The sequence below is a fragment of the Clavelina lepadiformis genome, chromosome 6 (genome assembly GCF_947623445.1).
Source record: "Clavelina lepadiformis chromosome 6, kaClaLepa1.1, whole genome shotgun sequence".
Classification (NCBI taxonomy): Eukaryota; Metazoa; Chordata; class Ascidiacea; order Aplousobranchia; family Clavelinidae; genus Clavelina; species Clavelina lepadiformis.
This window is the reverse complement of record NC_135245.1, coordinates 4,538,001-4,548,833: the sequence shown is the minus strand read 5'-3', so window position 1 is coordinate 4,548,833 and position 10,833 is coordinate 4,538,001. Positions and strand designations below refer to the sequence as shown.

The following is a 10,833-nucleotide window of genomic DNA, read 5'->3' as shown; positions in this document are numbered from 1 at the left end:
AATGAAGTACCTGCCGCCGTAGGTTATTTTTTGGAATTCTGGCACTAAACATTTTCAAGTGATAAACTGCATTTAACAACATGTCAGGACTAATTAACTAATTTTTCTGGTAAAACTATTACCCTCGCTACGGTCTTGCTGTTTATTGAAACGATAAACCTAAAATCTTTACCTTTGTAATTTTATTTTTTTGACAATTTTCAATGTACAGTAGTATGTAAAAATCTATTTATTTCGTTTTGATAGATGTTAAATTGTAAGAAAAAAGAGCCATAAAATATTGCTTTTAAATACAAAATATATCTTTTGTCCAATATAGTTTAGTCATGATTTATTTTTTAGTTCCCGACAACTATTTTATATTCTTCTTTAGGTTTTTTAATAGCTTGTGAAATTTCGTAGGTTATCCAAAATATTTAATAAAAATGAGCAACGGTTACCACAAACACAGGTTGTTATTGGCAACGAGCATCGAAGTGAAATCACACTTTATTCCCAAAGCTCATGAAAATCGTTTTTGTACTGTATACTGTAATAAAATAATTGTAATAACTGTACTACTGTTGCTGTACTTTTAGCAACGATAACACTCCTTATCTATAAATGCTCAAAAACAATATTTGTCGTTTTGATTTTGCACTATATAGGCCTACGCCCTCCCGGAGTGTATAATCTGGCAGATGGGTCGAGTGCTGCAGTGCACAACAAAATGACGTCACAATTCAAGTAGCTGGGGTCTAATATACAAATGTATCCTCTGATTTTGCACAAAACGCGTATAGCCTATATAAGATTTTCACGTCAACTTACGAACCTATTCAATTTCTCTTTACTTTATTAGAGAAAATTTCTTTCTCTATTTATGTGGTTAGCATTGTAGGAAATCTGTCCAGGATATGTAGCTTACTGTAAAGCTTATTCTTTTGCTTTTTAACATTTTCTATAGGCTTGTTGATAAAGAAAATTAACTTTTGTAAGTAGTAATACGTTAGGATAATTATTCAAAACTTGCAAAATGGCTGTCAATTTGGAGGATTATTTCCGAAGTACATTTGAAGACAAACTATTGGTGTAAGTTCTCAGGTTTTATGTAAATTCTAGTTAAACTCATAGGTTAGCTTTTATCGCTTTAAACTTTGTATTTGAGTTTCATGCAGGTCTGCAGATAATTAGTGTTAGTGAGTTAACGGTTTACTTGCAATTATGAAAATTAGGTTTGGCCAAAATGATGCAATTAATTTAAAATTTATCATACTTTATTTAACTGGCCTTGTTCGAAATTTTGTCTTCAGTATGCCAGATAAATGCATCAGCAAATGTTTTACCAAATATTATGTTACAGTCACACCAGCTTTATACTTGTACTGTAAAGTAAATGGGATATGCAGCATTATGTTACCGATAAATTAGCAAATAAGTCAGCTATCTGAGCCGGAGAAATTTAGTGCATTATATTAAACTTTCCTTAGTAACCTTAATACAGTCTACTGATACTGTAAAATTTGAATCAAAGCCTGTAAGAATCATCAAAATGCAGCAGCTTAATATATCATCTAAAAGCAATTGACTAATTGATACTATTAAAATTTATATGCCTAAGTAGGCTACTCTTTTTCCTATTTCCATTCCTTTTAGTATTAACAATGACATGTTTCTTTGAAATAATGAATTTTAAATATTTTATTCACAAACTTAACAATTTAAAGAATTATATAAGGCACTACAATTTATATGATGTTGAATTCTCAGGAAAATGCCAGAGCGTGAAGATGACCATCTTACTCCTGCTACAAGGTTGTTGGAAAAAAGAAGAGAGATGACCGAGGTTGAGCAAGCTCTCTCTGCTCAGAAAGAAGTATGTTAATATTAGGAATACAGATGTCATTGTCCATGTTGCAAATGTGATTGGTTTTTATAAAATATGTTCTTGTGCTATGCCCACTTTGATCATACTACTTTCACCTGCTCATTTTGATCCCATATACATTTTGTGCAAAAATCATGCTATCTGCACACAAACACATTTTGAAACCATTTCAATGATTTTAATTTAAAATACTGGACCAATGTCCATAAATCTGGCAGCTGTTAACCACTGAATGTTATAAAAAATCACACCCCAGCTATTCACTTAGCAATGTCTTCAGTCTAAACTATCGGTTACTAGAACATTACTACTGTAGCAAGATTGTAGTAACCAGCGTTTACTATTTAGTAGTTTTCAGAGAAAGCTTAAACATTGTATCCATGTTTATGTTATAAAGGTTTTCATTGTAATCGATATGGGAAAAATAGATTATGCAATTTCTGTAGCTAAAATCTTGGTGAATGTGATTTGTAGCAACGAGTTTGGGCTGTAACAATGCCTAGTGTGACTTGGATATTACTATTCTGGTATCTGGCGGTTGTATTTAAGTGGATTACTAAATCTTAATAGTGATTTTAAGTTTGTTCTTTTCTTCTTTAGTTGCTTTATTAAATCATAAAAAATTCTTTTAAAGCTAATTATCATTATGCCTTGTACTCTTCACAAAATGGCACAACTTAAACACGACTTGAAATTTCAAGACATCTACACGCTTATAATAAACATTTGAACGAAATTAACTGTGATAGCAGAGAAAAGCGAAACAAGAAGCATCTGATTACTTTTTATTTATTTATTTCGATTTTTTCCACAAGGATTTATACTTAAATCTAATGCTATATCAAAACATATGACTGGCATCCTTTGTTATAATCGCATTGATTAAAATTAAAGTACATTGTGTAGTGCAATTCTAAGGTCGAGCTCATTGATTTTGACTGACTGCAATTCATAATTCTACATTTTGGATGTGGACGACTTTGAATTGCCCAAGAGTAAATTAAGTTTTATTCTACGACTTTGAATTAGCACTATCCTTGCACTACTAATTATCCCTACCAGTAAATATCCATTATATGGCTTGAATATAGTGCACTAGAGATTTCTAACTGTACAAGGTTGTGACTGATAGTGTAGATGTTTCAATTGCCTACTTTTGTGTTTTTAAGTTTTGTGCAAAGCAATACTACAGCCTTTGTTGCCTATTTATTTTAAAGAATATTTAACCCTAAACTGCTGCTAAATTGATGATCTTTGCTTTCAGGAGTTCCAGATGAAGATGGAGAGTCTGCAACAAAGAAGAGAAGAACTTGAGCGAAAAGAATATCAGTTAAAGGAATCACTTCTAAAATTTGACAAATTTTTAAAAGAGAATGATTCGAAGCGAGCACGCGCTGTCAAGAAGTCACATGATGAAAGAGAATTAAGACGTAACAGAGAGAAAGAAATAGACAGGTGGATGTTTGTAACTTCAGTTGCCGCTACAAAATAAATTATATAAGTCCAACTAATATTATCATCTGCTAAAATAAAAATACTTCCTTCTCAAGTATATTTGTAAATAGCTGAAAAATATAAAGCCCATGTTCTGTGCTGCTATTAATGTCACTGCCATCTTTTGTAGGGATGGGACCCTTGGAAATCCCATTCTCGTTTCCCTGGAATTTTTGCCATTTTTTCCAATCCCGATCCTGGGATTGTTTATCTTGATATATCGGGAATTTTAAGTTACAGTTTTGGCAGTTCATTATTGGTTAATATGTGGATTCAATTTGTTTAAAACAGTTTTACAGTAGCTAGTTGCTCAGGCTCAGCATTAAGTGTTGTCATATTATTGTCAAGTGACCTATTGGGTAACAATGGCTGAACAATTGTTGTTAACCCTAGGGCTTGAACCTTGTGCATCAGGTTTTAGTCTAACTGTATTCATATGCTTGCTGCTGGTTCTGACTGACCAAATTTTAATCAAAATTTCTATTTTTGAAGATGTAAGTTCACAGAGAAAGTCCGAAGTCTGTCAAAACTTTTTTTGTGTCGGCATTACAATAAATAAACATGCTTTGTCTTGAATATATGTGTACGCTTTTTACTTTGTCAGTCCCGAAAAGTCCAGGGATTGTAGGGTGAAAATCCCGGGAATTCCCGATCCCAGGATTTCAAATTCAGTCCCAAAATCCCAAACCTAATCTTTAGTCATGACTCATATCAGATTTAATGTGTTGTTTGTATCTGCATTCTGTGCCTACGCAGACTGAAAGAAGACATTGAAGAACTGAGCAGAGAAAGAGATCGTTATCAAAAGAAATTGGAAAAAAATTCCATTTTTCAGAAGTACATGGAACGCATTCAAGAATCAACTGATGAATTCAGTGAAATCAGAGAAATTATTGGGAGATATGACACATTGGTTGCAACTCACTTGGTATGCTGTATGCAGACATGTCAGATATATATACACGCAATTTGTTTCTCTTCTAGACAATTGTGATGGTTTATTAGTTTTCTTACTTATTTACTGTTTTGATGAATCTGTCATTGCTGTGGTAAAGCTGCAATATGCATATAATGTCTTAATGTTAAGACTCGAGGCAACTTTATTAAAAGATATGATGTTTAAAATTTAAAATATGTCACTAAATATGTATATTTACTGCTGCAGTAAAGCATGACAACGTTTTTACTGCATATTGTCAATTTCAGTGGATAAATAATCACATTAATCATCGTGATTCTTGTTCTCGGTCAGGACTTACTAGAACGCGATCAAAAAAATCAAGATGCGATAGAAAATGAAAAAGGAAAATTAGTGAAGTTTACAGAGGATAAGAACAATGAAATCTTGTACTATAATAACCAACTTGCGCAACTACAAACTCGACTGGATCAAGCACAGAGCAAAGCTGTAAAGTGGGAGAGCAGATGGACACACATCCAGGTATTGCCTTCGACCAGACTTTTGATCACCAATTTTTTTTTGTTTTCAACTTTTATGTGTTAAAAGATTTGCTTTCCGCTTTAAACGGATTAATTGACTGTTTTTATACTTACACTTTAGAACACAGCTGCCAAGAAAACTCTCCTATTAGGGCGTATTAAGATTGCAACGCATAACCTTTTCCAACTTGTAAACAAGCATTTAAAGCAACAGGCCACTGTACCTTTGGAAAATACTTCGCTGCAGCTTGATAAAGTAAGAAATATTTGTGTGAAATCGAGAAATTTCCTTAATCAGGTTATCTGTTGATGTGCTTTTTAAAATAAAGTTTTTATAATTATTATAACTTACATAACCCATTCCAAGATATTTGCAGAATGCTATGTAAAATTACCTACCCCCTCAAAACAGAAATTGTATTATGCCAGAAAACATTACACAAAGATACAATTACCTTACCAATTTTCTTACACTTTATTCCTCACGAGTCAAAACTTTTTGCGGTCATACTCCAATAACTTAATGAAAAAAAGAATGAAAAATAAAGAGAAATAGAAGCTTGCTGACTCTTTATCACATCATTTTAAATATCTGTATTCACTTTCAGATTCAAATGTTTATTCAAGATTTAAGCCAAATAACTTCCGAAATCAAGCGAGTTGAAGCAGCTACCCATGTTTCGCAAGCGTAGCTTATTTTTTTCTAACTGTTTCTGTTCTTCATTGATTTTGCGCAATGGATTTATCACGTACTACTTGCTTTTCATCATATCTGACTGTGATTCTTATGAAAAAATAAAATGTATTTCTGCGATAGTTATCTCGTTTTGTGTTCCTGGTATAACGATATGTTTTAGCAAATGGTATGCATCTACAGTATTTTATTTTACGTGAGCTTATAAATCATATCTCTTCGAGTATAAGCCGCGGCGTATACGGTATTAATTTATTTATTCGATCTGCCTTCTGCAGCTTCTTTCACTTTTAACGTCTTATAAGGCTTGGGTTAGGTCCCGTACCTTATAAAAAAACTTTTAAATAAAAGCAAATGCTAGAACACGTTGATCTCAATACAAAGAAAAGTAAAGTCAGTAAAGTACATCGGAGAAACAGGTTTTCAATAAGTTTTACTTTTTAAGCCAGTGTTTCTTAACGCGGGGAGCCAACTTAGGGGCTTGGCAAAATTTTGGTGAAATGAATTCAAGTTTAAAACATATGTCAACACTTTTTGCAACTTTCACTCTGAAATTGAGCGAGAATGCAACTGTACCTGTTCAATGACGTACTAAGGAGAAGGCCCATCACCCATCATAAACACAATTGTTTCAAATGCGAACACGAACCGAATGTTTGGAGGCCATAGGCTTTTTATGCATGTTTTTTTTCGTTCAAGCTTTCCCTTGCTTACGGACCACTTACCGGCTATAATACAAATGAACAAAAATGGGTATAGGCCCATGACGTTTCATAATCGTTTTATACGGCGATTCAAATTTGTTTTAGCAATAATAACTAGCTTTTGTACATATAAATGTGAGATTGCATTTCGAGACGTTCTAAAACGATTTTTGAGGCATAAAAACCCAGAATTTTTGTAGTTTATGTATTTTGGTAGTGGTAGGCCAGGGGTGGGCAAACTTTTTGTACTGAGGGCTGCATTAGAAAAAATGTTGCAGCCGGCGGGCCGCACACTCTCATTACAAAGTAGGAAAATTTACCCGGTGTGTAAATAAACGCATATTCATGTTAAACACAATTTTTGCATTTCATACTCAGTTACGTTTAAAGCTACGCAATCTTCATCACAAAGGCCTACGGTAGCCGCTACCGTATTTGTATTTTATGATCAAACAATTGAATCAAACAATGCGTGAGAAGTGTACGGCTAGTTGCTGAAAGCATGTTGCAATACATGCGCGACTGACGTGTATGTGTTTACGCACTGAAAGTGAAGAGAAAAACACATTCGTAAAGGGAAATATTAAGGGAATAATATTTTGTCATGTAACCTGTTTAATTAAAACAATAAGTGATGAGTAGGAGTTTGTGCAAGTGCCGGCGGGCCGCATAAAATGGGACCGCGGGCCGTAGTTTGCCCACCACTGTGGTAGGCAATTGCTGAAATTTTAGACTTATCTTCTAAAAATGTTTGGCAAACTTTGTCTAAACGCAACCCTAAATAAGCGTTACAGGGAGTAATGGTTTGGTAAAGATTAAATAAAGGCTGTATCACTGTCTTACGTTCAATATAAAGTGTTAGTCTGACGTAAGCTTTTTTTTCTATTTTTGCTATTTCAGTTTATTAATTTCTTGTGATTGTTAACAAATATTTTTAGTTATCAGTTTGTAAAATTCCAATTTGTTTGACTTGAAAGTTATGGATTTATATGAATATGGATTTAAGTTTATAATGTTAAATTCGTATTTAGCGCATTTCAATCCGCGAGACATTGAGCTTGAACAAATTAGCTTTTGTAAAATTCAGAACCCCACAGAATGTTTGAAAATGTAAAATATATCTTGGGTCGAGATTATAGGCGATGTAATGCGACAAAACGTGAAAACTGTCTTTTCTGAAATCCTTTTGACGAGGTAGGTTGTTTTTGATGTATCTGGTTTAATCTTGTCATAATGTTTACGCCATGATAGTGAGACGTGGTAAAGCGTAATTAAATGTATTCGGTATGTGATTAAATTTTCTATTGCACAGATTTTCTGTCTTTAAACCTTCTGGAAATCCTTAAGTACCACGATGCCTAGGGAAGACAGAAAAACATGGAAGGCAAATTACTTCATGAAAATGATAGTAAGTTAAGTGTGTGCCTGTGTATGTTAAATTATTTCACTATGCCGAAGTTAATAGTAGTAACCTAATAGTACACACGTTAAATTGTTTAAGTAACTGTTGTAGCCTATATTTACCAATAATAGGTATTAACTATGGCGGCATGCTACCAAAAACATGTTGTTTTTTAACAATTTATCCAGTACCCTACTAGTAACCAATAGTCTTTAGTGCATGGACTAAAATCATTAACATGCACACTGGACATTTATTTTCACGTCGATTTATACCGGTAACAAACAGAGGACAATTTATTTGTAGCTTTAATGCACATCGTGTATCCAAAACATGTGTCTGTCACTTTGCCAAAGGGTTATATAATAAGCCATATTCAATGTTCATACTCAAATTATTTTCATGTTCCATATAAACTTCAGACATTCTACACATCGCTGATTGCACTAACTTGCAATGTATTAGTGAATCTAAAAAAGTTAAAAATCGCCAGAAATAGCTGTCAGTAGTTGTTAATCAACTTATGTTCTTTGCAACAATTGTTTTATGTAATGTGTGAAACTAGGCTTCCTTTTTCCATGGATGCAAATATCCTGTGTAAAGTGTGTCATTCACTCCTTGAATTGTTGCACAACCTTGTGCATAAATGCGTTAAAGGCAATCTAAAAAGTATTTAGACAATAAAAGCACTGTTAGTGTTATGTGAAAGTGTGGTGCTACATTTAGTTATGATGTTTAATTAAACGTTTAAAACACTGCTCTTGGTAAAACTTAAATTTTTCAGCTTTCTAAAGATATATAAAAACCAAGTTAGTGCACTTCTGCCAGATAGCAGACACTGTATTCTAAAAGAGTTTGTGTAATTGGAAAAGGGGTAAAACTCTAGTGATTGTTTTCTTTTACTTCAAGGACAATTTTTCACAGGGTATATTTGAAACCTTTAATCGTAGACATGAATATGTCACCCTAAAAGTTAATTATTTCACCAGTGTTTTCTCCAACATGTGTTGTATATTGCAGGCTTTATTGGATGAGTATCCAAAATGTCTAATTGTCGGAGCAGACAATGTCAGTTCAAAACAGTTTCATCAGATTCGTGCCTCTCTGCGAGACAAGGCTGTGATTTTGATGGGTAAAAATACAATGATGCGAAAAGCTATTCGTGGCCATATGAGCAACAACCCTGATTTAGAAAGGCGAGGCAAGCTTTAAAATTAATTATCATTAGTTTGGTGAAACCTGATGACAAACAATAGTTAATCTTTTTTTTTACCACCAGGTTGCTTCCTCATATAAGGGGAAATGTTGGACTTGTATTCACCAAGGAAGATCTAACTGAAATCAGAGATTTGCTTTTGGCTAACAAGGTGAGTTTTATGAGCGAACAAAACTTGGCAGCTGTGATGACGTTCAACTGCATTGAGGTTGGGTTACCATTAGCACCAGAAGCTAGAAATAGCTGAACCCACTGGTGTGGTAGCCCAATTTATGAAATCAATCTGTCTCAGAACAGTCTGAGCTAGTAAACTGAAATAAATCGTTTTCTCTAATTGGAAACAAAAAAGTTTTGTCCAGTCGAATAAGTAGCATGGAATAAAGTATTTGTTTTTTCTTTAGGTGGCTGCACCTGCTAGAGCTAATGCAATTGCTCCTAATGATGTCATTGTACCATCTCAAAACACTGGCCTCGGTCCTGAGAAAACTTCATTCTTCCAAGCTTTGGCTATTCCAACCAAGATTTCCAGAGGAACCATTGAAATCACTGTAAGAAACTATACATATGTTGCACCTATTTTCATTCTGTCTCAACAGTCGTACCACTGTGTGGTGTGTTACGATTTTCGCTTGAATGATAGATTAATGCAGGCGAAATACCAAGCCTCGCTTTGTTGCTTGTACGGAGGGTGGAAGTTCGTCGTGTGACATAAGCTTGCCTAACTGTAATCTGTTCAATTTAAAATACCAACTTGCTTCGGCGTGATATTAAAAGCAAAAAAAAAATTTTTTAGAGCAATGTCCATTTGCTGAAACCTGGTGATAAAGTTGGTGCATCAGACGCTCATTTGCTGAACATGCTGAAAATTTCACCATTCACCTACGGTTTGGAGTTGCTGCAAGGTGAGCGACTGGGTTTCCGTAAAATTAACGAATAAAGACATAAAATAGTTATAAAAAAATTACAGTTTATGAGTCCGGAACTTGCTTCAGTCCTGATGTGCTTGACATCACTGATGACGACATGCGCAAGAAGTTTATGGATGGTGTGAGAAACATTGCTGCGATCTGTCTTAACATTGGATATCCAACTGTGGCGTCTGTACCTCACTCTCTCATCAATGGGTTCAAGAATCTCTTGGCAGTTGCCGCCGAAACTGACATCACTTTCAAGGAAGCTGAGAAGGTCATTTTTCTTTTTAACTACACTGTTAAAGCTGTAATCCTTTTTTACCGCGACAACACTTCTCTTGTAGTGTTGTTGCCATGTCGAAAGGAGAGATCAAAAGTTGGTTAATAACACATTTACGCTTTTTTGTAGCGTAAGATGCATCCTGTCAACCAAGACAGTTATTAATCTGCTGTTACCGCATCTGAACTTCAGCTAACCGAGATTTTAAACAAATTTTTAAAATTAATCTTACAGATGAAGGAGTATTTGGCTGATCCAACAGCCTTCGCTGTTGCTGCTCCCGTGGCCGAAGTGGCTCAGGAACAGACCAAGGAAGACGAGAAGCCGGCTGAAGAATCTGAAGAAGATTCTGACGACGACATAGGCATGGGTCTCTTCGGAGACAGTGATTAAAACGTCGACCGCCACACTAAGGTGGGATCCTCGGTCATGGTGTCGGCGTGGCACTAAAAAAATAAAATGAAATTTCCGATTCAAGTTGTCATGAGTTTTTTGTCAACGTTCAGTATACCTTTATAGAACCTGGCTTACTACGGCCCGAAATGGTGTTACATCCGTCAATAAAATTTTTAAATATGTTAAAGTCGGCACCATAGAGTACAGACCAACGAGTACGTGGCCGTCTCTGACAAATTCTTGCAATGATTTTGAATCTTCCACGAACTTTAAACTCGAAGTTGCACTAGGTACCATATGAAGATCAGCTGTAATCTTAACACTACCATAAGTAATACAATGGGTGTTGAATCACAGGCATGCATTGGATGCCCATTAACTCAAAGCCGAAGGTTCAGTTCAATTACAATAGAGTTGGTACAGCCAGTT

At 34.7% G+C, this 10,833-nt stretch overlaps 2 protein-coding genes across 2 annotated transcripts; both read left to right on the top strand.

Moving 5' to 3' along the window:
• Positions 1 to 761: 761 nt before the first annotated feature.
• LOC143462269 (coiled-coil domain-containing protein 42 homolog) lies at positions 762 to 5,617 on the top strand. Its single transcript, XM_076960357.1, has 7 exons — positions 762 to 1,071; positions 1,750 to 1,855; positions 3,132 to 3,322; positions 4,118 to 4,289; positions 4,614 to 4,802; positions 4,923 to 5,057; positions 5,410 to 5,617. Exons 1-7 carry the CDS (start codon positions 1,016 to 1,018, stop codon positions 5,491 to 5,493), a joined length of 933 nt encoding a protein of 310 aa, XP_076816472.1. The 5' UTR covers positions 762 to 1,015; the 3' UTR covers positions 5,494 to 5,617.
• A 1,830-nt stretch (positions 5,618 to 7,447) lies between these two features.
• LOC143462891 (large ribosomal subunit protein uL10-like) lies at positions 7,448 to 10,485 on the top strand. The gene is made up of 7 exons (XM_076961199.1): positions 7,448 to 7,607; positions 8,622 to 8,797; positions 8,881 to 8,968; positions 9,219 to 9,365; positions 9,611 to 9,719; positions 9,785 to 10,002; positions 10,243 to 10,485. Exons 1-7 carry the CDS (start codon positions 7,554 to 7,556, stop codon positions 10,399 to 10,401), a joined length of 951 nt encoding a protein of 316 aa, XP_076817314.1. The 5' UTR covers positions 7,448 to 7,553; the 3' UTR covers positions 10,402 to 10,485.
• The last annotated feature ends 348 nt before the right edge of the window (positions 10,486 to 10,833 follow it).

Coding starts and splice junctions, on each gene's coding strand:
- LOC143462269 (XM_076960357.1), top strand. CDS start 1,016: ATGGCTGTCAATTTGGAGGATTATTTCCGAAGTACATTTGAAGACAAA. Junction 1,856..3,131: donor CTCTCTCTGCTCAGAAAGAA/GTATGTTAATAT, acceptor CTTTGCTTTCAG/GAGTTCCAGATGAAGATGGA. Junction 4,803..4,922: donor GCAGATGGACACACATCCAG/GTATTGCCTTCG, acceptor CTTACACTTTAG/AACACAGCTGCCAAGAAAAC.
- LOC143462891 (XM_076961199.1), top strand. CDS start 7,554: ATGCCTAGGGAAGACAGAAAAACATGGAAGGCAAATTACTTCATGAAA. Junction 8,798..8,880: donor AACAACCCTGATTTAGAAAG/GCGAGGCAAGCT, acceptor TTTTACCACCAG/GTTGCTTCCTCATATAAGGG. Junction 10,003..10,242: donor CTTTCAAGGAAGCTGAGAAG/GTCATTTTTCTT, acceptor TTAATCTTACAG/ATGAAGGAGTATTTGGCTGA.